The 27,215-nt window shown below is 45.5% G+C and overlaps 1 protein-coding gene across 1 annotated transcript; it reads right to left on the reverse strand.

The window, feature by feature from the left end:
- Nucleotides 1-18,346: 18,346 nt before the first annotated feature.
- On the reverse strand, nucleotides 18,347-25,489 carry LOC123150290 (T-complex protein 1 subunit alpha). The gene is made up of 18 exons (XM_044570127.1): nucleotides 25,307-25,489; nucleotides 24,071-24,183; nucleotides 23,902-23,966; nucleotides 23,665-23,754; nucleotides 23,491-23,577; nucleotides 23,343-23,402; nucleotides 23,188-23,238; nucleotides 22,998-23,093; nucleotides 22,608-22,673; nucleotides 21,909-22,126; nucleotides 21,611-21,707; nucleotides 21,089-21,175; nucleotides 20,581-20,715; nucleotides 20,372-20,476; nucleotides 19,726-19,854; nucleotides 19,538-19,641; nucleotides 18,853-18,943; nucleotides 18,347-18,764 (listed from the first exon to the last, which is right to left on the reverse strand). Exons 1-18 carry the CDS (start codon nucleotides 25,459-25,461, stop codon nucleotides 18,681-18,683), a joined length of 1,833 nt encoding a protein of 610 aa, XP_044426062.1. The 5' UTR covers nucleotides 25,462-25,489; the 3' UTR covers nucleotides 18,347-18,680.
- Nucleotides 25,490-27,215: the final 1,726 nt, after the last annotated feature.

Raw genomic sequence — 27,215 nt, forward strand, 5'->3', positions numbered from 1 at the left:
GGGATACCGACGATCGAATCTCGGGCAAGTATCGTACCGCTAGACAAAGGGAATTGTATACGGGATTGATTAAGTCCTCGACATCGTGGTTCATCCGATGAGATCATCGAGGAGCATGTGGGATCCAACATGGGTATCCAGATCCCGCTGTTGGTTATTGGCCGGAGAGTCGTCTCGGTCATGTCTACGTGTCTCCCGAACCCGTAGGGTCTACACACTTAAGGTTCGGTGACGCTAGGGTTATAGAGATATTAGTATGCGGTAACCCGAAAGTTGTTCGGAGTCCCGGATGAGATCCCAGACGTCACGAGGAGTTCCGGAATGGTCCGGAGGTAAAGATTTATATATAGGAAGTGCTATTTCGGCTATCGGGACAAGTTTCGGGGTCACCGGTATTGTACTGGGACCACCGGAAGGGTCCCGGGGGTCCACCGGGTGGGGCCACCTGCCCCGGGGGGGCACATGGGCTGTAGGGGGTGCGCCTTGGCCTGTATGGGCCAAGGGCACCAGCCCCAAGAGGCCCATGCGCCAAGAGATAAGGGAAAGAAAGAGTCCTAAAGGGGGAAGGCACCTCCAAGGTGCCTTGGGGAGGATGGACTCCTCCCTGGCCGCACCCTTCCTTGGAGGAAGGGCCAAAGCTGCGCCCCCCCCCCCTCTCCCTTGGCCCTATATATAGTGGGGGGAAGGGAGGGCAGCAACACCTAAGCCATGGCGCCTCCCTCTCCCTCCCATGACACATCTCCCTCCTCCCGTAGCGCTTGGCGAAGCCCTGTTGGAATCCCGCTACTTCCACCACCACGCCGTCGTGCTGCTGGATCTCCATCAACCTCTCCTCCCCCCTTGCTGGATCAAGAAGAAGGAGACGTCACTGCTCTGTACGTGTGTTGAATGCGGAGGTGCCATCCGTTCGGCGCTAGGATCATCGGTGATTTGGATCACGACGAGTACGACTCCATCAACCCCGTTCTCTTGAACGCTTCCGCGCGCGATCTACAAGGGTATGTAGATCCACTCCTCCCTCGTTGCTAGATGACTCCATAGATTGATCTTGGTGATACATAGAAAATTTTGAATTATTGCTACGTTCCCCAACATATATATCTCCTGAAGAGACACGACGATCCAGAGGAGACATCGGTTCCAGGGAGATGCGACGGGCACCGGCATCCGTGCGGGCACAACCGCTCGTCCCTTTAGTACAGATTGTAGTTTAATCTTAACACTCCCCCTAATCTATGCTTGAACATGTAGAATCATCTTCACGATTGTCAAGGAAGCTCTATCATCTCAAAGATTCTCCTCCAAAAGTTCTTCATAATATCTTTGATGAGATCCTGAAACATAAACTCACAAAGAGATAGCATAATGTGATGCCATTCGAATAAGGATATCTCAAGAAGAGATTCCCCCTGACACCTGCAAGTCCCTAAGTCGTTGCATACCAATTCCATGAAGATATTTCTGGAATGTTGAATTTGGTAGAGACTTGGTAAATAAATCAGTAAGGTTGTCGCACGATTTGACTTGCAGAATGCTTATTTCCCTGCTTTTCTGAAGATTATGGGGGAAAACCATTTAGGACAAATATGCTTGGTGATATTACTCTCGATGTATCATGTTTGCATCTGTCCAACACAGGCCGCATTATCTTCATAGATAATGGTAGGTGATTCTATCGAACCAATTCCACGTGACTGTTGTATGTGGTTTTATCATTCTGTGAAGCCATACACATTCACTTATTGCTTCTAATAATGAACTTATTTCAGAATGATTGGTAGAAGTTGCCACCAGAGTCTGTTTTGAAGACTTGCATGATATAGCAGTGCCACCATGTAGGAACACGAAGCCGGTCTGTGATCTAGCATTATGGGGATCAGAAAATTAGCTGGCATCTGTATATCCAATCATATCGGAGTCCTGATTTTTATGGAACTGGAAAAATAGACCAAGATCCTTTGTGCTTTGGAGATATCGAAAGATATTCTTCACTCCAGACCAATGACGTTTGGTGGGAGTTGTGCTATGTCTAGCAAGTAAATTCACTGCAAATGCAATATCAGGTCTTGTGCAATTTGCAAGATACATAAGCGCTCCAACGGCACTGAGGTATGGAACTTCAGGTCCCAACACCTCTTCTCCATCATCCCTTCGTTTGAACGGATCTTTCTCCACGTCTAGAGATCGAACCACCATGGGAGTTTTAGATGGATAGGATTTGTCCATATTGGATTTCTCCAACATTTTCTGGATATAGGCAGATTGGTGTACCATGATTCCTGAGTGAAGGTGCTCAAGTTGAATGCCTAAGCAAAATTTGGTTTTACCCAAATCCTTCATCTCAAATTCCATCTTTAGGTGATTGCGTGCTTCATCAATGTCTGGTGTGCTGCCGATGATGTTGAGTTCATCAACGTACACATAAATGATGCAAAATCCTGTAGAGGACTTCTTGATGAATACACATGTGCAATCAACACTATTGAAGTAACCTTTCTGAAGATGGAACTCACTAAGTCGGTTGTACCACATCTGTCTCGACTGCCTTAAGCCATATAATGATTTATTCAGTTTTACACAATACATATTGCGTTTTGCATTTTTATTCGGGACAGAGATTCCATCAGGAACCTTCATATATATGTCCGAATCTAGTGACCCGTAAAGATATGCGGTCACGACGTCCATCAACTGCATAGATAGACGACTTTGCACTACCAAAGATATAAGATATCTGAAAGTGGTTGCACTCATTATTGGAGAATATGTTTTAGTGAAATCAATGTTGGTTTCTGCGTGAAACCTTGTGCTAATAGCCTTGCTTTATATCTCACCACCTCATTGTTCTCATTCCATTTCCGGAGAAAAACCCATTTGAATCCCACAGGGAAAACACTGGGAGGTGTCGGTATTGCTTCAGTGAATACCTTTCTTTTGTTAAGCGAGGCAATTTCTGCTTGGATTGCATCCTTCCATTTAGGCCAGTCGGAGCGCTTTTGTCACACTACGATAGACCTAGGATCATGATCAGTAAGAAGGGTATCTGCAATCTTTTCAGTAAAATATATGTCGATAGTCGCAGTCTTATGGTCAAATGATTCTCCAGAATCAACATAGTTGATGGAAATTTCTTGCACCCCTGTGAATCTTCGTGATTTCCCAATACGATCGAGTCTGGGTGTTTCGATGTCCCAGTTAGTTTGTGCACACTAGAACTGGGTTGTGGAGGTTGCCCTTCTGAAAGAACATGCGGTGCCCCCATGTTTGGTTTTGGTAATTGATGACAATCTCTATGGACTAATGGTTGCCTTGAGTTATATTTGAAGGTTTTGTCCATAGGCTTTTCTTGGAGTACATGTGTTGGTTTCAAGGAGAGTTTGTGTCGACCAAGGTGCTATTCAAGGAATTACCTAAAGATTGGTATTGTGCGAGGTTGATCAAGACTAAGTCAAAGAGTGAATCAAGTTGATCAACCCACAAAGTGTAGAAGATGTATCGAGAGGGATCAAGTGATCCCATGGTATGGTAAGCATTGTCAATTATGCTTTGTGTACTAACCCATGGTCTTCGTGAGGGTTCTTTGTGGGGTTAGGTTGCGGTGTGCAAGTTCAAGTGGAGCATCACGAAGAGATCAAATACTTGAAGCCTGCCGTCCTTTGCGGTGACAAAGGACTTGTGAAGATGTGCGGAAGAGTGGCTCACCCATAGTGGAGTATGGGGGGCAATCAACTAGTCTTCATTGAGTCAACACAATCAAGAAAGGTTGCGGTGTGCAAGTTCAAGTGGAGCATCACGAAGAGATCAAATGCTTGAAGCTTGCCGTCCTTTGTGGTGACAATGGACTTGTGAAGATGTGCGGAAGAGTGGCTCACCCATAGTGGAATATGGGGGAGCAATTAACTAGTCTTCATCGAGTCAACACAATCAAGAAAGGTGGTCCAACTTGAGGGAGTCAAGATCGACATCATCTAGCTCAAGTGGACTATGTGCAAGACAAAGGTTTGCCCTTGATAGGTTTTCTATTTTACCGGTCTCATGTGGTAGTTGGGAGACCGGGTTATAGGATCGATTGCCGTACTATCAAGGGGGGCTCTCGATGAGTAGCTTGATCGTATCGTTCGTAGAGAGCTCAAACCATTGCATACTTGCATCATCTTTCTTGGTTCTTGTTTGCTTCTATTTATGAGTCTTAGAGCTTATGGTCATCTTGGTGACAAGCTCGAGTTCATCAAAAACGGAGTTCACATTGCATCTTCTATGATGTTTTCGATGTTGGAGGTTTGCCGTGTTCTTCTCGGTTGGAGGTTTCACTCCTTTATTTGTTGCATACCTCCCCTGCCTCTCTACTATAACCAGTCGCTGTTTTGATGCTACTCGTCGTCTTGTATCCAACAAGCTTGAGTTTGCTCAATTCGGAGCTCATATGCAGAAGTTATGGCAGTTCTGGTTTTCCGTGGAGTTTACTTGCTTTCGTGGAAGTGGCATAAGGATGGCGCCAGCGGTAGTACCGCTAGGCCGGAGCGGCAGTACCGCTTATCGCCACAAGCAGTAGTACCGATGTCCCACAGTGGTAGTACCACCCATGGCCATAAGCGGTAGTACGGCTCCGGTTCCGCGCTGGTTCCGCCTCAACTCGAGACGTGGTTTTCTCGTGTCGGCTTCAGCGGCAGTAGGAGCGGTAGTACTGCTCATGTGCGGTAGTACCGCAGCTACCACCACCCCTAGTGTCTCTCAATGGCCCTCCTCTCTGTTCCTTCTCCCTGTGCTCGTGGTAGGCGTTGTGCGCGGTCCCGGCGGTAGTACCGCCGGGCCGGAGCGGCAGTACCGCTTATCGCCACAAGCGGTAGTACTGCTGTCCCAAGCGGCAGTACCGCTGTGGCCAACGGTAGTACCGCTGGCTCCAGTGGTAGTGCCGCTCATACGGATCCGCCACGCACTCTGTTTCGCTCCGCTCTCCGTGTTCTACCTCCCGGGCGGTAGTACCGCTCCCCTGAGCGGTAGTACCGCTCGTGCGCGGACTGAGCACATAACGGTTGGATTCGGGAGCTCCTATAAAAGGGGGTCTTCTTCCCCAGTCAACCTTATCCTTTAAGCTCGTGTTCTTCCCCCATTGTTGACCTTCTTCGAGCTTGCTAACTCTCAATCCCTCCATGGTTTCTTGCTAGTTTTTGAGGGAAAAGAGAGAGGAGATCTAGATCCACATTTCCACCAATCACTTTCTCCTCTGTGTGAGGGGAACCCCTTGGATCTAGATCTTGGAGTTCTTGGTGTTCTCCTTCTTGTTCTTCCTCTCATTTTCCTCCCTAGCATTAGTTGCTTCGGTGGGATTTGAGAGAGAAGGACTTGGGCACTACGTGTGCCCTTGCCATTGCATTTGGTGCATCGGTTTGAGTTCTCCACGGTGATACGTGGAAGCTTATTACTCTTGGGTGTTTGGGCACCCTAGAGCTTGTTCCTCTTGGGTGCCTTGGCACCCTAGAAGGTTGGTGGTGTTCGGAGCTCAATCATTGTGGTGTAAAGCTCCGGGCAAGCGTCGGGGTCTCCAATTAGGTTGTGGAGATCTCCCCGAGCAATTTGACAGGTACTGGTGACCGCCCCCAAGGGTTGCCAAAGTGTACGGGTTCGGTGACCGCCCCCAAGGGTTGCCATTTGTACGGGTTCGTGACCACCCTCAAGGGTCCCTTAGTGGAATCACGGCATCTTGCATTGTGCGAGGGCGTGAGGAGATTACGGTGGCCCTAGTGGATTCTTGGGGAGCATTGTGCCTCCACACCGCTCCAAACGGAGATTAGCATCCGCAAGAGTGTGAACTTCGGGATACATCGTCGTCTCCACGTGCCTCGGTTATCTCTTACCCGAGCCCTTTACTTATGCACTTTTACTTTGTGATAGCCATATTGTTTCTTGTCATATATCTTGCTATCACTTAGTTGTTTATCTTGCTTAGCATAAGTTGTTGGTGCACATAGGTGAGCCTAGTTGTTGTAGGTTTTGTGCTTGTCAAATTAACCGCTAGGTTTATTCCGCATTTGTTCAAGCCTAAACCGTAACTATTTTAAAGCGCCTATTCACCCCCCCCCTCTAGGCGACATCCACGATCTTTTACCTTCCACTGGGTGTATACAACCCATCAAGTGTTTTTCAACGTTGAGTTGACCTGCATTTACTAATTCCAAGATTTTTCTCCTTGATTTCCTTTGTTGCTTGCTAGAAGCATGCTCCAGGTCAGAGGCCGTACTACTCCCCCTCTTTTTAGGAATAGGGAGTTGAGTGGTTTTTATTGGTACCTCCACTCTTTTTGGCACGTTTTTGGCCAGATTTAAGGATTTTGTAACACCTTTTAGATTAGTAAATGAATCTGGCAGATTATTTGTAAGATGTTGCAAATTAATGATCTGCTGAACTTGAAGTTCAATCTCTTAGGTACGTGGTGTTGGGGAACGTTGCAGAAAACAAAAAATTTCCTACGGTTTCACCAAGATCCATCTAGGAGTTCATATAGCAACAAGTGATCGGATTACATCTACATACCTTTGTAGATCACGCACGGAAGCGTTCAAAGAACGGGGATGAGGAAGGCGTACTCGACGTGATCCAAATCACCGGAGATCCTAGCGCCGAACGGACGGCACCTCCGCGTTCAACACACGTACGGTCAGCGTAACGTCTCCTTCTTCTTGATCCAGCAAAGGGGAAGGAGAGGTTGAGGAAGATGGCTCCAGCAGCAGCACGACGGCGTGGTGGTGATGGAGCTGCAGTACTCCGGCAGGGCTTCGCCAAGCACTATGGAGGAGGAGGAGGTGTTGGAGAGGGAGAGGGAGGCACCAAAGGCAAGGGTTGAGAGGTCCTCCCTTCCCCCACTATATATAGGGGGCCTAGGGGGGGCGCCGGCCCTAGGAGATGCAATCTCCTAGGGGGCGGCGGCCAAGGGAGGAATCCCTCCTCCCCAAGGCACCTAGGAGGTGCCTTCCCCTTCTAGGACTCTTCCTTTAGGGTTTCCCCCACCCTAGGCGCATGGGCCCTAGGGGAAGTGGCGCCCCAGCCCACTTTGGGCTGGATCCTTCCCACTTCAGCCCATGGGGCCCTCCGGGATAGGTGGCCCCACCCGGTGGACCCCCGGGACCCTTCCGGTGGTCCCGGTACAATACCGGTGACCCCGAAACTTGTCCCGATGGCCGAAATAGCACTTCCTATATATAATTCTTTACCTCCGGACCATTCCGAACTCCTCGTGACGTCCGGGATCTCATCCGGGACTCCGAACAACATTCGGGTTACTGCATATACATATCCCTACAACCCTAGCGTCACCGAACCTTAAGTGTGTAGACCCTACGGGTTCGGGAGACATGTAGACATGACCGAGATCGCTCTCCGGTCAATAACCAACAGCGGGATCTGGATACCCATGTTGGCTCCCACATGCTCCTCGATGATCTCATCGGATGAACCACGATGTCGAGGATTCAAGCAACCCCGTATACAATTCCCTTTGTCAATCGGTATGTTACTTGCCCGAGATTCGATCGTCGGTATCCCAATACCTCGTTCAATCTCGTTACCGGCAAGTCACTTTACTCGTACCGTAATGCATGATCCCGTGACCAGACACTTGGTCACTTTGAGCTCATTATGATGATGCATTACCGAGTGGGCCCAGTGATACCTCTCCGTCATACGGAGTGACAAATCCCAGTCTTGATCCGTGTCAACCCAACAGACACTTTCGGAGATACCCGTAGTATACCTTTATAGTCACCCAGTTACGTTGTGACGTTTGGTACACCCAAAGCACTCCTACGGTATCCGGGAGTTACACGATCTCATGGTCTAAGGAAAGGATACTTGACATTGGAAAACTCTAGCAAACGAACTATACGATCTTGTGCTATGTTTAGGATTGGGTCTTGTCCATCACATCATTCTCCTAATGATGTGATCTCGTTATCAATGACATCCAATGTCCATAGTCAGGAAACCATGACTATCTGTTGATCAACGAGCTAGTCAACTAGAGGCTTACTAGGGACATGTTGGTGTCTATTATTCACACATGTATTACGATTTCCGGATAACACAATTATAGCATGAATAAAGACAATTATCATGAACAAGGAAATATAATAATAATGCTTTTATTATTGCCTCTAGGGCATATTTCCAACAGTCTCCCACTTGCACTAGAGTCAATAATCTAGTTACATTGTGATGAATCGAACACCCATGGAATTCTGGTGTTGATCATGTTTTGCTCTAGGGAGAGGTTTAGTCAACGGATCTGCTACATTCAGGTCCGTATGTACTTTACAAATATCTATGTCTCCATCTTGAACATTTTCACGAATGGAGTTGAAGCGACGCTTGATGTGCCTTGTCTTCTTGTGAAACCTGGGCTCCTTGGCAAGTGCAATAGCTCCAGTGTTGTCACAGAAGAGCTTGATCGGCCCCGACGCATTGGGTATGACTCCTAGGTCGGTGATGAACTCCTTCACCCAAATTGCTTCATGCGCTGCCTCCGAGGCTGCCATGTACTCCGCTTCACATGTAGATCCCGCCACGACGCTCTGCTTGCAACTGCACCAGCTTACTGCCCCACCATTCAAAATATACACGTATCCGGTTTGTGACTTAGAGTCATCCAGATCTGTGTCGAAGCTAGCGTCGACGTAACCTTTTACGACGAGCTCTTCGTCACCTCCATAAACGAGAAACATTTCCTTAGTCCTTTTCAGGTACTTCAGGATATTCTTGACCGCTGTCCAGTGTTCCTTGCCGGGATTACTTTGGTACCTTCCTACCAAACTTACGGCAAGGTTTACATCAGGTCTGGTACACAGCATGGCATACATAATAGAACCTATGGCTGAGGCATAGGGGATGACACTCATCTCTTCTATATCTTCTGCCGTGGTCGGACATTGAGCTGAGCTCAATTTCACACCTTGCAACACAGGCAAGAACCCCTTCTTAGACTGATCCATATTGAACTTCTTCAATATCTTATCAAGGTATGTGCTTTGTGAAAGACCTATGAGGCGTCTTGATCTATCTCTATAGATCTTGATGCCTAATATATAAGCAGCTTCTCCAAGGTCCTTCATTGAAAAACTCTTATTCAAGTAGGCCTTAATGCTGTCCAAAGTTCTATATCATTTCCCATCAAAAGTATGTCATCTACATATAATATGAGAAATGCTACAGAGCTCCCACTCACTTTCTTGTAAACACAGGCTTCTCCATAAGTCTGCATAAACCCAAACGCTTTGATCATCTCATCAAAGCGAATGTTCCAACTCCGAGATGCTTGCACCAGCCCATAAATCGAGCGTTGGAGCTTGCACACCTTGTCAGCATTCTTAGGATCGACAAAACCTTCCGGCTGCATCATATACAATTCTTCCTTAAGGAAACCATTAAGGAATGCCGTTTTGACGTCCATTTGCCATATCTCATAATCATAGAATGCGGCAATTGCTAACATGATTCGGACGGACTTTAGCTTCGCTACCGGTGAGAAAGTCTCATCGTAGTCAACCCCTTGAACTTGTCGATAACCCTTAGCGACAAGCCGAGCTTTATAGATGGTCACATTACCATCCGCGTCTGTCTTCTTCTTAAAGATCCATTTATTTTCTATGGCTCGCCGCTCAACGGGCAAGTCAGTCAAAGTCCATACTTCGTTTTCATACATGGATCCTATCTCGGATTTCATGGCTTCCAGCCATTTGTCGGAATCCGGGCCCGCCATCGCTTCTTCATAGTTCGAAGGTTCACCGTTGTCTAACAACATGATTTCCAAGACAGGGTTGCCGTACCAATCTGGTGCGGAACGTGTCCTTGTGGACCTTCGAATTTCAGTAGGAGCTTGATCAGAAGTATCTTGATCATCATCATTAACTTCCTCTCTAGTCGGTGCAGGCACCTCAGGAACATTTTCTTGAGTTGCGCCATTTTCCGGTTCAAGAGGTAATACTTCATCAAGTTCTACTTTCCTCCCACTTACTTCTTTCGAGAGAAACTCCTTCTCTAGAAAGGATCCATTCTTGGCAACAAAGATCTTGCCTTCGGATCTGAGGTAGAAGGTATACCCAATAGTTTCTTTAGGGTATCCTATGAAGACGCATTTTTCCGACTTGGGTTCGAGCTTTTCAGGTTGAAGTTTCTTGACATAAGCATCGCATCCCCAAACTTTTAGAAACGACAGCTTAGGTTTCTTCCCAAACCATAATTCATACGGTGTCGTCTCAACGGATTTCGACGGAGCCCTATTTAAAGTGAATGCGGCAGTCTCTAAAGCATAGCCCCAAAAAGATAGCGGTAAATCGGTAAGAGACATCATAGATCGCACCATATCTAATAGAGTGCGATTACGACGTTCGGACACACCATTACGCTGAGGTGTTCCAGGCGGCGTGAGTTGTGAAACTATTCCACATTTTCTTAAGTGTGTGCCAAACTCGTGACTCAAGTATTCTCCTCCACGATCTGATCGCAGGAACTTGATTTTCCTGTCACGTTGATTCTCAACCTCACTCTGAAATTCCTTGAACTTTTCAAAGGTCTCAGACTTGTGTTTCATTAAGTAGACATACCCATATCTACTCAAGTCATCAGTGAGGGTGAGAACATAACGATAGCCACCGCGAGCCTCAACACTCATTGGACCGCACACATCAGTATGTATGATTTCCAATAAGTTGGTTGCTCGCTCCATTGTTCCTGAGAACGGAGTCTTGGTCATTTTACCCATGAGGCATGGTTCGCACGTGTCAAATGATTCGTAATCAAGAGACTCTAAAAGTCCATCAGCATGGAGCTTCTTCATGCGTTTGACACCTATGTGACCAAGGCGGCAGTGCCACAAGTATGTGGGACTATCATTATCAATCTTACATCTTTTGGTACTCACACTATGAACATGTGTAGCATTACGCTCGAGATTCATTAAGAATAAACCATTCACCATCGGAGCATGACCATAAAACATATCTCTCATATAAATAGAACAACCATTATTCTCGGATTTAAATGAGTAGCCATCTCGAATTAAACGAGATCCTGATACAATGTTCATGCTCAAAGCTGGCACTAAATAACAATTATTAAGGTTTAAAACTAATCCCGAAGGTAAATGTAGAGGTAGCGTGCCGACGGCGATCACATTGACCTTGGAACCATTCCCGACGCGCATCGTCACCTCGTCCTTCGCCAGTCTCCGCTTATTCCGCAGCTCCTGTTTTGAGTTACAAATGTGAGCAACCGCACCGGTATCAAATACCCAGGAGCTACTACGAGTACTGGTAAGGTACACATCAATTACATGTATATCACATATACCTTTCATTTTGCCGGCCTTCTTGTCCGCTAAGTATTTGGGGCAGTTCCGCTTCCAGTGACCACTTCCCTTGCAATAAAAGCACTCAGTCTCGGGCTTGGGTCCATTCTTTGGCTTCTTCCCGGCAGCTTGCTTGCCGGGCGCGGCAACTCCCTTGCCGTCCTTCTTGAAGGCTTTCTTACCCTTGCCCTTCTTGAACTTAGTGGTTTTATTCACCATCAACACTTGATGTTCCTTTTTGACTTCTACCTCTGCTGATTTCAGCATTGCAAATACTTCAGGAATGGTCTTTTCCATCCCCTGCATATTGAAGTTCATCACAAAGCTCTTGTAGCTCGGTGGAAGCGACTGAAGGATTCTGTCAATGACCGCGTCATCCGGGAGATTAACTCCCAGCTGAGTCAAGCGGTTATGCAACCCAGACATAGTGAGTATGTGCTCACTGACAGAACTGTTTTCCTCCATCTTACAGCTGAAGAACTTGTCGGAGACTTGATATCTCTCGACCCGGGCATGAGCTTGGAAAACCATTTTCAGCTCTTCGAACATCTCATATGCTCCATGTCTCTCAAAACGCTTTTGGAGCCCCGGCTCTAAGCTGTAAAGCATGCCGCACTGAACGAGGGAGTAGTCATCGGTACGTGCCTGCCAAGCGTTCATAACGTCTTGTTCTGCAGGGAGAACAGGTGCGTCACCTAGCAGTGCTTGTAGGACATAATCTTTCTTGGCAGCTATGAGGATGATCCTCAGGTTCCGGACCCAGTCCGTGTAGTTGCTGCCATCGTCTTTCGGCTTGGTTTTCTCTAGGAACGCGTTGAAGTTGAGGACTACGTTGGCCATTTGATCTACAAGACATATTGTAAAAAAGTAGACTAAGTTCATGATAATTAAGTTCATCTAATCAAATTATTCAATGAACTCCCCACTTAGATAGACATCCCTCCTGTAATCTAAGTATAACATGATCCGAGTTAACTAGGCCGTGTCCGATCATCACGTGAGACGGACTAGTCAACATCGGTGAACATCTTCATGTTGATCGTATCTTCTATACGACTCATGCTCGACCTTTCGGTCTTCTGTGTTCCGAGGCCATGTCTGTACATGCTAGGCTCGTCAAGTCAACCTAAGTGTTTGCATGTGTAAATCTGTCTTACACCCGTTGTATGTGAATGTTGGAATCTAACACCCGATCATCACATGGTGCTTCGAAACAACGAACTGTCGCAACGGTGCACAGTTAGGGGGAACACTTTCTTGAAATTATTATGAGGGATCATCTTATTTACTACCGTCGTTCTAAGTAAACAAGATGCAGAAACATGATAAACATCACATGCAATCAAATAATAATAGTGACATGATATGGCCAATGTCACATAGCTCCTTTGATCTCCATCTTGGGGCTCCATGATCATCTTGTCACCGGCATGACACCATGACCTCCATCATCATGATCTCCATCATCGTGTCTCCATGAAGTTGCTCGCCAACTAATACTTCTACTACTATGGCTAACGCGTTTAGCAATAAAGTAAAGTAATTTACATGGCGTTTCTTAATGACACGCAGGTCATACAAAAAATAAAGACAACTCCTATGGCTCCTGCCGGTTGTCATACTCATCGACATGCAAGTCGTGATTCCTATTACAATAGCATGAACATCTCATACATCACATATATATCATTCATCATTCATCACAACTTTGGCCATATCATATCACAAAGCACTTGCTGCAAAAACAAGTTAGACGTCCTCTATTGTTGTTGCAAGTTTTACGTGGCTTAAATAGGGTTCTAGCAAGAACGTTTTCTTACCTACGTGAAAGCCACAACGTGATTTGTCAACTTCTATTTACCCTTCATAAGGACCCTTTTCATCGAATCCGCTCCAACTAAAGTGGGAGAGACAGACACCCGCCAGCCACCTTATGCAATTTGTGCATGTTAGTCGGTGGAACCAGTCTCACGTAAGCGTACGTGTAAGGTTGGTCCGGGCCGCTTCATCCCACAATACCGTTGAAGCAAGATAAGACTAGTAGCGGCAAGAAAGTTGACAACATCAACGCCCACAACAAATTGTGTTCTACTCATGCAAGAGAACTACGCATAGACCTAGCTCATGATGCCACTGTTGGGGAACGTTGCAGAAAACAAAAATTTTCCTACGGTTTCACCAAGATCCATCTAGGAGTTCATCTAGCAACGAGTGATCGGATTGCATCTACATACCTTTGTAGATCACGCGCGGAAGCGTTCAAAGAACGGGGATGAAGAAGGCGTACTCAACGTGATCCAAATCACCGGAGATCCTAGCGCCGAACGGATGGCACCTCCGCGTTCAACACATGTACGGTCAGCGTAACGTCTCCTTCTTCTTGATCCAGCAAGGGGGAAGGAGAGGTTGAGGAAGATGGCTCCAGCAGCAGCACGACAGCGTGGTGGTGATGGAGCTGCAGTACTCCGACAGGGCTTCGCCAAGCACTATGGAGGAGGAGGAGGTGTTGGAGAGGGAGAGGGGGGCACCAAAGGCAAGGTTGAGAGGTCCTCCCTTCCCCCCACTATATATAGGGGGCCTAGGGGGGCGCCGGCCCTAGGAGATGCAATCTCCTAGGGGGGCGGCGGCCAAGGGAGGAATCCCTCCTCCCCAAGGCACCTAGGAGGTGCCTTCCCCTTCTAGGACTCTTCCTTTAGGGTTTCCCCCACCCTAGGCGCATGGGCCCTAGGGGGAAGTGGCGCCCCAGCCCACTTTGGGCTGGATCCCTTCCCACTTCAGCCCATGGGGCCCTCCGGGATAGGTGGCCCCACCCGGTGGACCCCCGGGACCCTTCCGGTGGTCCCGGTACAATACCGGTGACCCCGAAACTTGTCCCGATGGCCGAAATAGCACTTCCTATATATAATTCTTTACCTCCGGACCATTCCGAAACTCCTCGTGACGTCCGGGATCTCATACGGGACTCCGAACAACATTCGGGTTACTGCATATACATATCCCTACAACCCTAGCGTCACCGAACCTTAAGTGTGTAGACCCTACGGGTTCGGGAGACATGTAGACATGACCGAGATCGCTCTCCGGTCAATAACCAACAGTGGGATCTGGATACCCATGTTGGTTCCCACACGCTTCTCGATGATCTCATCGGATGAACCACGATGTCGAGGATTCAAGCAACCCCGTATACAATTCCCTTTGTCAATCGGTATGTTACTTGCCCGAGATCTGATCGTCGGTATCCCAATACCTCGTTCAATCTCGTTACCGGCAAGTCACTTTACTCGTACCGTAATGCATGATCCCGTGACCAGACACTTGGTTACTTTGAGCTCATTATGATGATGCATTACCGAGTGGGCCCAGTGATACCTCTCCGTCATACGGAGTGACAAATCCCAGTCTTGATCCGTGTCAGCCCAACAGACACTTTCGGAGATACCCGTAGTATACCTTTATAGTCACCCAGTTACGTTGTGACATTTGGTACACCCAAAGCACTCCTACGGTATCCGGGAGTTACACGATCTCATGGTCTAAGGAAAGGATACTTGACATTGGAAAAACTCTAGCAAACGAACTATACGATCTTGTGCTATGTTTAGGATTGGGTCTTGTCCATCACATCATTCTCCTAATGATGTGATCTCGGTGTCAATGACATCCAATGTCCATAGTCAGGAAACCATGACTATCTGTTGATCAACGAGCTAGTCACCTAGAGGCTTACTAGGGACATGTTGGTGTCTATCATTCACACATGTATTACGATTTCCGGATAACACAATTATAGCATGAATAAAGACAATTATCATGAACAAGGAAATATAATAATAATGCTTTTATTATTGCCTCTAGGGCATATTTCCAACACGTGGATCAGATGATGAAATGGCATGAGCATTCCAATCAATTTCCGGACATTCTTTCTGGTACTTGAAATCTCCCCATAATGTCGGAAAATGTTTCTCATCAAATATGCAATCAGCGTGACGGGCTGTGAATAGATCCTCAGTTAGGGGTTCCAGGTACTTGATAATCGACGATGATTTGTACCCCACATAGATCCCCAACTTCCTGTGTGGCCCCATAGATGTTCGTTGTGGTGGTGAGATCGGGATGTATGCAGCACATCCGAACTTACGCAGATGGGAAATGCTTGGAGGATTTCCAAGTACCAATTCCAGAGGAAAAGAACTGTGATATGCAGTTGGCCTCAATTGTACAACAGCGTGTAAAATCAGCGTGACCACAACAAGAGGTTGGCAAGTTGCAATTCGTCAACAAAGGTCTTGCAATGAGTTTGATCCTCTTAATCAATGTTTCAGCCAAACCATTTTGTGTATGGACATATGGAATAGAGTGCTGAACTTCAATCCCCAAAGCCAAGCAATAATCATTGAAAGCACGTGAGGAGAACTCTACAACATTGTCCATTCAAATTGACTTAATTCGACTTTTAGGATAATGGGCTTGCAACTTAATGACTTGCCTTATTATCTTGGCAAATGCTTGGTTCCGTGTGGATAGAAGACACACATGTAACCATCGTGTAGATGCGTCAATGAGAACCATGAAAATACCTGAAAGGTCCAGATAATGGCTGAATTGGACCACAAATGTCTCCTTGAATACGTTCAAGGAACTGAAGTGGTTCAACTTGTATTTTGAGGTGCGAGAGCCTCAAAATTAGTTTTCCCGTGGCACAAGATGTGCACACAAAATCAGAAGATTGAGAAAATTTTGACTCAAGCAAATTATGACCAATGGAATTGCTAGTAGTTTTTCTCATTATCCCGATTCCGGGATGGCCTAGGCGATCATGCCAGGTTTGGAATGCGTTAACATTTTGAAATATTACTTTGTATGCAATATATTCCACGGGTTTGATGTACATACAGTACAAACCAGACGATAGAGAAGGAATTTTCTCATGTACCTTTTTGCCATATGCATGATCTTTAGTAAAGAGTAGGTACTCTTTTTGTTGTCTTCATGGGTTTCAATGTGAAAACCATTCTTACGGATATCTTGATAACTGATCAGGGTACGTGATGAGTCGGGATACAATCAAGCATCCTCAATCGTCACTTGTGTACCGCTTGGGGGAGTGAATATGGCACGTCCAGTACCAACAATCACTGTATCGCGTCCAGCGATAGTTAGAATATCTTCATTCATCTTTTTCAGAGTTTGGAAATATTTCATCTCCCTTAGTACGAAGTTTGTGGTACCACTGTCCCCAAGGCATGATTCCTCTTTCATCGGATTGTCCCCGTAGAAAACGGCGGCAAAGTGCTCCCTCTCTTTTCCTCTTACTTTTCGCTCTCGCTGGTTGTCTACGTGCGTGATAACGTATTTGAGAAAAGTGTAATCTCTGTCTTCTGTCGATGGTTACAGGGGGCTTATATATCTCCTGAAGAGACACGACGATCCAGAGGAGACATCGGTTTCAGGGAGATGCGACGGTTGCGACGGACACAGGCTTCCGTGTGGGCGCAACCACTCATCTGTCGGGCAAGGGAAGATTTCCCTTTAGTACAGATTATAGTTTAATCTTAACAGGCTTCATGCTTTTGGCCGTCGTCCTTGACATGTTCCCACTTAATTGCCGCGAACTTACTCCATTCCATCTTAGCCTGAGCTTCCTCGCATGTGCTAGCCCATGGCAGAGTTGTGGGGCCGAAATAAATATGATTTATTGTTCCTACGTTGTATACTTCTCGTATTGGTTGGAATCAAAAATAAACTGCATTAAGTACATCCATCCCGAGACAATAATGGACGTGCAGATTTCAGAGGATTGCATCACCGAGTGCTCCTAGTCCACTCCCTCGGAATCAGCTAAGGCTGTTGTGTTGTTGTACAACATGCATTAACTGAAAACACTCCTGACAATGGAGTGTCACTGGGTTGTGCGGGTACATTTTGTTGCGTTGCGCGTCGTCCTCTCGTCTGCGCGCGTAGGCAAATTTGACAAATTTGACCTGTGGACGAAATCAAATCATAGAATGAACTGCCCGTGAAACTATTTCACGCGGCAGACCTTTTTATGTGACGCCCGACACGAAGGCGCCACACTACACTGTGCAACGCCTTAGAGATAGGCGTTACACGTCTGACCAGCGTTGCACCCCAAACCGTCTAAAAATTGCTAAGTTATTGTGCAGAGCCTAAGAGCTAGGCGCTGCACTGTATAGTGTGGCGCCTAGCTCTCAGGCGCTGCACACTGACTTAGTAAATTTCGGATCACACGTGTGTGACGCTGACCAGGCGTGTAGCGCTTATCTGTGAGACGTTGCACAGTGTAGTGTGGCGCCTTGGTGTCGGGCATCACAAAAAAAAGTCAGCCGCGTAAAATAGTTTCACGGTCAGTTCATTCTGTGATTTGATTTTGTTCATAGGTCAAATTTATCAATTTTGCCGTGCGCGTACCCTGCTTGTGTCAGATTGTGGTGTCAAGTTTGGTCCTTTGAATACGCATATACGTTTCAGTTTGCTCTCCCACGTTCGGCTATACTCTAGTAACTAGCACGCTTAGCTGATTCGAATCGCGACGGCACGCGCGCCGTCAATGCCCCGCGTGCAGCTGCCCCGCTGCGTTCAGGGATGCACTTCTCGGTGAAACATGTCCATCTTCCCGCAAAAGAAAAGAAACGCAAACATGCTCAACTGATCCAAAAGAAACAAGGTTGCCAACATAATTTGATATACATACATACATACATACATACACATACATACATACTCAAATATTCTAGTATGTACATTACACAAAAAATTTACTCAAGTTGCAAATCTTGCCACATAATTATTACTATAACCTTGAATGTGCAAGAATTAAAATTATGGGAAAACAAACCTACAGAATCTACCAATACAAACGTGGAAAAGGTGTAAAATTCTCTTCTTTTTTTTTACATACAAAGATTTCAAATTATTAGACCAAATTTAGGTCTACTTTATTTTGGCTAAACATCCTTTTCATCAAGCTGTCTAATTGCTCACATATTAAACCAAAGCAACTGCGTATTAATTGGGCCGAACATGATGCAGCAGCTTCCTGTGAAGCAGTGGTAACAGTTGATCAATACATATATGACAACAATGTTACTTGCATGAACTATCAGCAATGCCAGGCAAAATTTGCTCCCGAGTCCTACTACCCACACATAATGATACACACTCAATCACTCATACATCCATCTTCCGTACAACATTCTACGAGAACGTCCGCCAATACAAGGAGGAAGAAAAGGAAAATCACAAGCAGCAACCTATGAGTCTATAAGCAGCCAGCCATGGCATAACAAACAGCAGCCAGGGATCGTAAAATGGCATGTGGCTACACTTCTTGGCCAGACTCTTCCTTGTCAAGCTTGATCATGTCGTCAATCCTCACAATGGTAATGGCTGCTTCTGTGGCAAACTGCAGAGCAAAAAGGCATATGAGATGTGCCATGGATCTAGGCATGAACACGATGGGTGACAAGCAGCCAACAAGTGGGCCAACCAACCTGAATGATCTTCACTTTGCTCATTGCTGGCTCGATGACGCCATGTTCAAGGTTGTTGCGGATTACACCTTTTGTCAGATCAAGACCCATGCTGCAGCAAATTCAAACAAAGTTGAACATGTGCAATAGAGGAAGACACAAACTGAACATGTGAAGTACTCCCTCCATCCCAAATAAGTGTCTCAACTTCAGTACAACTTTGTACTAAAGTTAGTACAAAGTTGAGATAGTTATTTTGGGACACAGGGAGTAGCACAACAAAACAGCAGTGGGCAAGTACATTGAATGATGATTGAACTAAAAAAATATCTAAAAGCAGTTACTGTTACCAAATTATACATTTAGGTGCACTTACCTAACGACTTAAGGTCAAAATTAAACCATAAGTACTATGGTGCGATACAAAAGAAAGCTCAAAGTGGACATTGAGATGGAGCTTGCAGTGTAGGAAACCAAGGAGATATTGTCTTACAGTCCCTCTATAAAATATAAGACGTTTTTTTAGTGTCAAAAAACGTCTGATATTTTGATAGAGGGAGTATATCATTGCTCAATATGCACATCCCAGAGTGCATAACTATTTTCCTCAAGAGGGTGGTGAAACTAGTCTTCAAAGGCCTACGCAACATAGCGGAGCCATAATCCGCTTAGATCTCTAACAGAGATAAATAAGCTCAAGAAGTACCTTGATAAGTGCTGCTTATCAGCATTTGTTTGAGCTTTATGATGATATGACCTAAGCTTTGCAACAAGGTCAGTTGCATCTTTTGCGGCATTAACAGCGAGGACCTGTCAACACACACCCTTGCTCCCATTAGTATATCATGTGGTTCAGTATGCAAGTATCATAGGCACAAAGATAACTGAGCAAACCTTTGGTATGATCAACAAAGATTCTGCAAATTCAGCAATCGCCAGTTGTTCCCTGGATCCAAGAGTTGTCGCAAGATTCTCCAGGTACACAGATAATGCAGCTTCTACAGCACCACCACCAGCAACTACCTGCATGCATGACCAATATACATTTTAAATACACTACTGACAATAATTAGTTTCAACCTACAAGAAAACGATAACTTACAGAACTATATTCACCGACCAGGAAAGAATATCTAATGCGAGCACTATTATGTGAAATGGCAGACGAGATATGCAGATACTACAGAATAAAGTGGTTAATTTAAATGATGACTTTTAACTGTTCCTATTCTCCTCAACATGAAAAAAGTTCTCAAGAACTGGGATTGGGGCTATTGAAAACAAGGCCTCAAAGGAAACTGCAAAAAAGGGTATAGTATGGACCAGCAACAAGAATGATATACAAAAGAATCTTGGAAAAATATCAAATCTGGGAACAAGAAAGCACCAGCTAAATTTTTAACTACCGGTTCACACTTGGTAGCAAGAAAAATGCTAAAGAAAGACAATAAATAGATTGATCTCACACTTCATATAAATCATGACAATAGGGAAACAACAAGGCGACAAGTAAAGGAAGAACATCAGCAAAAGGTCCTACCGTATTGGATTCCAAAGTTCTCTTCACAATGCACAGTGCATCGTGCAAAGACCGTTCAATCTCGTCTAGCATGAAGTCATTTGCTCCTCTGAGTATAATGGAAACCTGCATAAAAGAAAAGCAATTGTGACACCTCTAGCTTTCAAACTAATGCTGTTGCCATTCGTCGTAGTAAAGCTAGCTCAACATTGGCATGAAGAAATACTTACCGCACTTGTATTCTTTGTGCCTTTCACCAGAATTATTTCATCATCAGAAATCCTTTCCTCAACGACCTCGTCAGCATGTCCAAGGAATGATGGATCAAATGTTTCTTCACCCTCCATGTCAGCAAAAGTAGTCACCTGCAGATTCTTGTTACTTTAGGATACCGACAAGTAGTTAATTTTGGCTTGAGAAAGTAATTGTTTGCATTATTAGTTAGGAACATCAATGACAGAAGTTGTTTTATTACTAACGAGGTCCTATTGCAAAACAAAAGACTGGTAAGCTGCTACGCTGGCATAGCAAATATTGAGAAACAGGAAATCATCAAATAAATGCATTCCGACATTGCAAATTTCTTTAGAATCTTTTAAACAGAAGCAAGCGACTTTAGTAATATTTCAACAAAAGCAGGCAAGTCATGGATGAGATTCAAGAGTGTAAATTATGAAAATACTCCTTGATCATAAATATCTAATCGGCAATGTAACAATATGAAGAAATAAGCCATACCATTGTTGCACCTGTTGCCTTGGCAACATGGCGCAAATCCTCCTTACGCACACGTCTTACTGCAATTGCTCCAGCCTCAACAAAGTACTGAAATGATGTTTCATCAAACACCAATACAGCAGATTTAGTTACAATCAACACAAGTGATATCCACATACACAACAACCACCCAGTACATCTTTTCAAATTCATAAAAATCAAATGAATTATGAAACAGACACTTCCGAGGACAAAAACTTCAGATTGAGTACAATTGGAAGGGAACGTAAGGTGGCAGTGATATGCAATAAATTCTGCCATAAGGCTAAATTAACAAACATATTATGCTAACTGAAGTATAACAGATTCTGTCTGCACCACCCCAAAAGTACCAGCAGCTAAGAAAAATATGACATTCACTAACATGGACCAGTCCAACCAAATACATAAATTGTTTGTGTGCTGGCAAACAGTATACAAATTATATTAAGGATGGAAAAAGCAATCTAATTATCTAACTCTACCCGAGGTACGAAAACATACCTTCAATGACATATCATCAATTCCCTTGGTGGTAAATACAACATTAGCACCAGCCTTGAGAACTTTCTCAATTCGCTCCTTCGTTACGTCAGATTCTCTGCAAAAAGAATCAAGGTACTATTGAGTACCCTAAAATAGAAAATAAATTGATTGTAAAATGGCAAAAGGCATGTAGAACCATCGCAGGAAATTAGAAACAAACAGGATATCTGAGAGAGCATATTCATTGCAGACTAATTCTGGAGATAACAAAAAGAAATATAATAATGAACTGCAAACTATAAAAAACTGAATATACCTCTCACGGATCTTCTCCAGTTCCCTTGGATCAGAGACAAGGACTTGAACACCCATTTGCATTTTCATCTTCTGAAGGTTGAAATCAAGACAGGCAATTCTAGCAGGGGTTACTCTGGTAGGCATTCCTTGAGCTGCACGGCCAGTGTTCAGCGCATAACCATTCAGCAGGTAACTTTCCTTGGCGCTTTTACCATGAGCTTTCAAAATATTAATACTCTGCAGAACAAAAGAGCAGCAGTTTACAAGCAAAATTATAAGTGGCACAAAGAACAATTCACCTAACCGCATGTTAAATGAATCAAACATCATGGCCCATACATAAGAAGGCATTACAGTATTAATACAGGAGAAAAATTTTAAGTGGCAGTAGAATTGAATGAATATCAGGAAAAGGACAGCACAACATTAAGGTAGACGTAAGATTACTATACACTAGCACGTGTAATATGAAGATGTCTAATACATCCAGCAGGAAATGCAATTGGTGCATAAAGCAAAACAATAGCACAAGTTGTAAATAAATTTTGCCTAAAGAGTCCACAAAGGCTGTGCAGCTTATATCTACATTCAGAGAGAAGGGACCCAGCAACTTAAATCTACAATTGCAATAGCACAACTAACATAACTTGATATACAGCAATTACGAATAGAAAACTTTCATTTAATGTAGTATTGTAACCAAATGCACTTTGCTTACCTTGATTGGATACTTCACTTCTCCCTTGGAGTTTGTAGTCTTCACAGCTTGAACTGCTTCTACAACCTAAGAAACCATTGACATGTTAATTAAGTATCACATTGTTTCAGCCAAGGCTAATGGAAAAACAACGGAACACCTAGCATTTGGTTCCAAACATGAGTAACTTGTCAGATAAACACCATAACATGGCAGCATTATCAAAATAAATAATAGACCGGCAGCTGAAAATGCATGCATGGACTAAATAAATATTTTAGGTTTAACAAACGCCACCAAAATCAATACGTGACAACTGCACCATCAATTTCTGAGCTCCACTATGCACAGATATGTAAAAAAGAAGGCATGATCAAGAAATCTGAAGAACACATGACCATAGGAACTTACCAGATTTGCAAAGAAATTATCATCCGTTGTAATCAGTTTCGAGGACATGCTAGTTTTTGCACAGTTTATAAGAGAGTCTTTTCCAAGTTTATCCACCTACAAGTGTGGACGAATATTCATGTTAGTGAGAGTGAGCATGCAATGGAACAAAGTTGTACTGCCATTTGTTCCTCATAGAGTATTCATTTACCTTGATAGACAGCTTTTCCTCGACATACTTGCATGCTTCACGCATAGCAAGCTGGCAGAATATGAAGGTAAAAAAGTGTATTAATAATGTAAGACATTACGTGTGTTGTTCAAAATGGAAGGGGTACTGCAACAAACATATAATTATAAGCTTACCCTGTAGCCACTAATAATAGAGGTCGGGTGAATCTTATTCCTCACAAGTTCATTGGCTCTCTAGTAAAAAGAAAAGGAGCATCATGTGTAAGCACAGCAGAGAAACTCATAGACAAGGAAAACTCGGCATTGAAGCTCCATCCATTACCTTCAGCAACTCTGCCGCGATGATGACGACAGAGGTAGTTCCATCTCCAACCTCCCGGTCTTGGAGCTCAGCCAATTCCACGAGAACCTACAAACAAAAAAGAACCACAGCAAAATCTAAGAACAAAGCAATGGTTCAAACAAAACGAGGTCAGCTAGGCCTGCCAGGCATCACCTTCGCCGCGGGATGCTCGACCTCCAACATCCTCAGAATGGTGGCCCCGTCATTCGTGATCGTGACATCGCCAATATCATCCACCAGCATCTGCAGGTCGCATACACTAACTTAGTGGACTGTAACAAGGGCTGTCTCCTCAAAACTAATGTGGATCCATAACCTGTCTACTCCACTGATCCTGGCTACCCATCCACTTCAGTAACAGGATTCGTTTGCAACGTGGAAGGAACGTACCTTGTCGAGTCCGACTGGGCCGAGCGACGACTTGACGATGTTGGCCACAGCCTGGCACGCCGAGACTGCAGCCGGAGGAGATTGAGCAGCGAATTAGACATAGTTCTCGCAGCACACCATGCGATCCCGTGGAATCTGGCGTGACGAGCGGGAGGGGGAGGGGAGTTACCATTCTGGGTGCGGACATCCTGGCCGGACTGGCGCTCGCCCATGATGTCCGGAACCTGGGCGGTGATCGCCATGGCGGCGGCAAGGGCGGTGAGTGGGGAGGGGGCAGTGGGCCTGGAGAGTTCATATGTTTGTTAGCAGTTTAAATGGCAGAAGGCAGTTTATACATAGTACATATTAACAGGAAATGCACCAGGATCATCAAGTCCACACAAAAAATTCAACAGCAGCTATGCTGTTCATATAGTTTGTTAGTAGTTTAAACAGCACAAAGCAGTTTATATAGTACTACATATTAACAGAAAAGTGCACCAGGACCATCAAGTCCACACAAATTAATTACCTAGCACAGTTTAGAGTTCACATAATTAGACATAGGCACAAATCTAGTCTATATTATAGCCCATAGTCCACACAGTCTACCATAATACAGTCCCATTATATAGGGGCATGGTTACTTTGAGATAGTCTAAGACATCTCATTTTCAGTCAAATTATATAGGGGCATAATTCCTGACCAAATACAATAAAATATGGTCAGAAATTAACAGAGCGAGTGCGACGAGGCTCCGACAAAGCTCACACTCCACCCTTGAGCTTAGAGAGGTAGAGAAAGAGGTAGAGAATGACCCAGCAAGTGCGACGAGGCTCCAACATCTGGGCGAATGAGAGGCTCCTGGCCTTGTTGTCCTTCTCATTGAGATAATCTAAGATGATCATAAGATCACCCTCCATAAAATCAGGGAGCTCCAATGACAGCATGGTGAAGATCAGGATGTGCATCCGCGGCTGCCTTGGTAGCAATAGCGACTTCACGGACTATTGCTCACGACTAAAGCTTTCTTCGTCATCAGACTAGACCTCTTCTGCTAGCATGTATAGATCGCAAGTGGTTTAATACAGAGCATGTGCAGGTCGGCTGTGAGCATGCGTGTGCTCGTGGGGCAGTTGTGAACGCGCGTGCGTGTGTGTGCTCGCGCCTGTACAGGAGCGCGGGGAGCAGCTCCCATGGCCACGGCGGCCATGGCCGGGAGCTCGCCTCCGACCAAACCGCGGGCAGTGGGACGGGCCATCCTTGCCCTCCTCCCCGTCCGCGGTAACGGCAGCACCCCGCGTGGCCGACTGCTCACCCATCCGCATCGGCAGAGAAGCAGCGGCGCAAGCGGCAGGGAGAGATGAGAGGGATCCGAGAGGGGCGGGGGCAGATGGAAGAGGGAGGGGAGGAGGAGAGTTCAACCTCTGCAGCGGTGAGGATGCGCGCCGGCGACGTGCTCGCGAGGCGACGGGGCGGCGTGATCCGTGTCGCAGGAGAGAGCACAGGAGTGAGGCGACGGGGCGAAGGCGGGTTTGATGAATCGACGGGAGAGAAACCCTAGCCCTCTTTGCTCGCATGGGTGCTGGGAGGCCCTTTTTGCATCCGTCGGGCCAGGCCCAGTTAGACATGCAGCGCGCTCCGCTTCTCTCTTATTTATTTTTTCCGTTTTCTGAACAAGTGCTGCAAGCCAATTCTTGAGGATAAACTCGAAAAAAAAGGCAATTCTTGAGGTAAATAATGAGGCTCTGAAGGACTAGCCAAAAAAATGAGGCTCTGAAGGAAAAATACTGGGAAATGATTCCCTCCACCCGGCCAATTTCATGAGTTTTGTCCGCCATCTCCCTCGGATGACACCATACCTGGCCAAACGGGCCGGCCCGGCATGGCACGGCCCGGCCTATTATAATCGTGCCTGGCCCGGCACGGCCCGCCAGGGCACGATTACTATACGGGCCGTGCCGTGTCGGTCCGCGTGCTGCGCCCCCAGGCCCAGGCACGGCCCAGTTAATAAACGGGCCAGCACGTTGGCCCGTTTAGCACGGTGGGTCGCATATTTTCAGCCTATTATTTGACGCACTGAGCGTTTTTAGCCTATTTTTACATATTGGGCCATATATAGATGTATAAAAAAAATATAAAAAAGTTAATCGGGTCGTGTCGTGCCGGCCCGCGTGCCTAGCCTCCAGGCCCAGGCACGGCCCAGGGCGTGCCGCGTGCCTGGCCCAGCCCGTTTAGCCCGTGCCGTGACTGGCCCAAGGCGGGCCGTGCCGGCGTGCTCACGGGCCGGCCTGAAAAAACCGGCCCATTTGGCCAGCTATGGATGACACGTGGCTCTGGCCCACGCACGTTGTAACTCGGATTGCTCACATGTCTCAGCCTATTCTTATCCACATGAGATAGTGTTTGCAACAAGGCTTCTGTTGCAAAGAAGGTTTGCAACAAGACTCTTGTTGCAAAACGACTAGACGGCAGTTCAACATCATCTTGGGTTGCAAAAGGTTTTGCAACATCATTCTTGTTGCAAAAGTCCTTTCACAACATCATCTATATTGCAAAAATGTGAAGATGATTTTTTTTTCTGCAACACAACCTCTGTTTCAAAAGTTTCCGCAACATGAGTTTTGTTGCAAAAGGTTCTGCAACATTGCCTTTGTTGCAATGATGAGAACATGGCTGGGCCGCTTGATGTCGCCCATCTAACAGTTGTTGAGATGGCGAATCTTACAAATAGATCCGCTGATGGCCAAGTAGCAGTTCCCAAAAATATATGGTTTTGTCGGCTTAATTAAGAAGTGAAAATGGACACCTACAATACACGCTCTCATTCATTGGGAATATGAAGTCATCATCTCATCAGAATGCAACTGTTTCTATGGTGACTAATTGGGAATAATTACTCCTAAAAAAATCAAATTAAAGGATAACTACAATCAGTTATTGGAGTTATCCTCATGATAATCACCGAAAAGTAGAAAAACTACTAGTTGTTCACTGTTTTTATTGGTCTAAACAATCTACCTCTCCTAATAACCCCCACCTCCCCGGGTGGTGGTGAATGTCGGCCCGTCAAACTTTCATAATTTACCCGTAGATATAGCATTCCACTTAAGTTTATGGCTCTGAATCAATTTCCACTAATGACGACTTGGTGAGGCAAGTGTAGAAGCTATACCCTCTAATCCATATTAATTGTAGTTGATTTGGTACAAATTCGTTAAGTTTTCCTACGAAGAGGACATACGCGGTTGAGTCTGCATGCGGCCGCATAGCTTAGCATCAGCCAGTGCCCAATGAAGCTAATTGAGTTGCAAGATCCATGAGGGAGGAGGAG

The sequence above is a fragment of the Triticum aestivum genome, chromosome 7A, assembly GCF_018294505.1.
Source record: "Triticum aestivum cultivar Chinese Spring chromosome 7A, IWGSC CS RefSeq v2.1, whole genome shotgun sequence".
Lineage (NCBI taxonomy): Eukaryota > Viridiplantae > Streptophyta > Magnoliopsida > Poales > Poaceae > Triticum > Triticum aestivum.

Coding starts and splice junctions, on each gene's coding strand:
- LOC123150290 (XM_044570127.1), bottom strand. CDS start 25,461: ATGCGAGCAAAGAGGGCTAGGGTTTCTCTCCCGTCGATTCATCAAACC. Junction 24,184..25,306: donor GCATCCTCACCGCTGCAGAG/GTTGAACTCTCC, acceptor TGAACTCTCCAG/GCCCACTGCCCCCTCCCCAC. Junction 23,403..23,490: donor TCGCGGCAGAGTTGCTGAAG/GTAATGGATGGA, acceptor TCTTTTTACTAG/AGAGCCAATGAACTTGTGAG.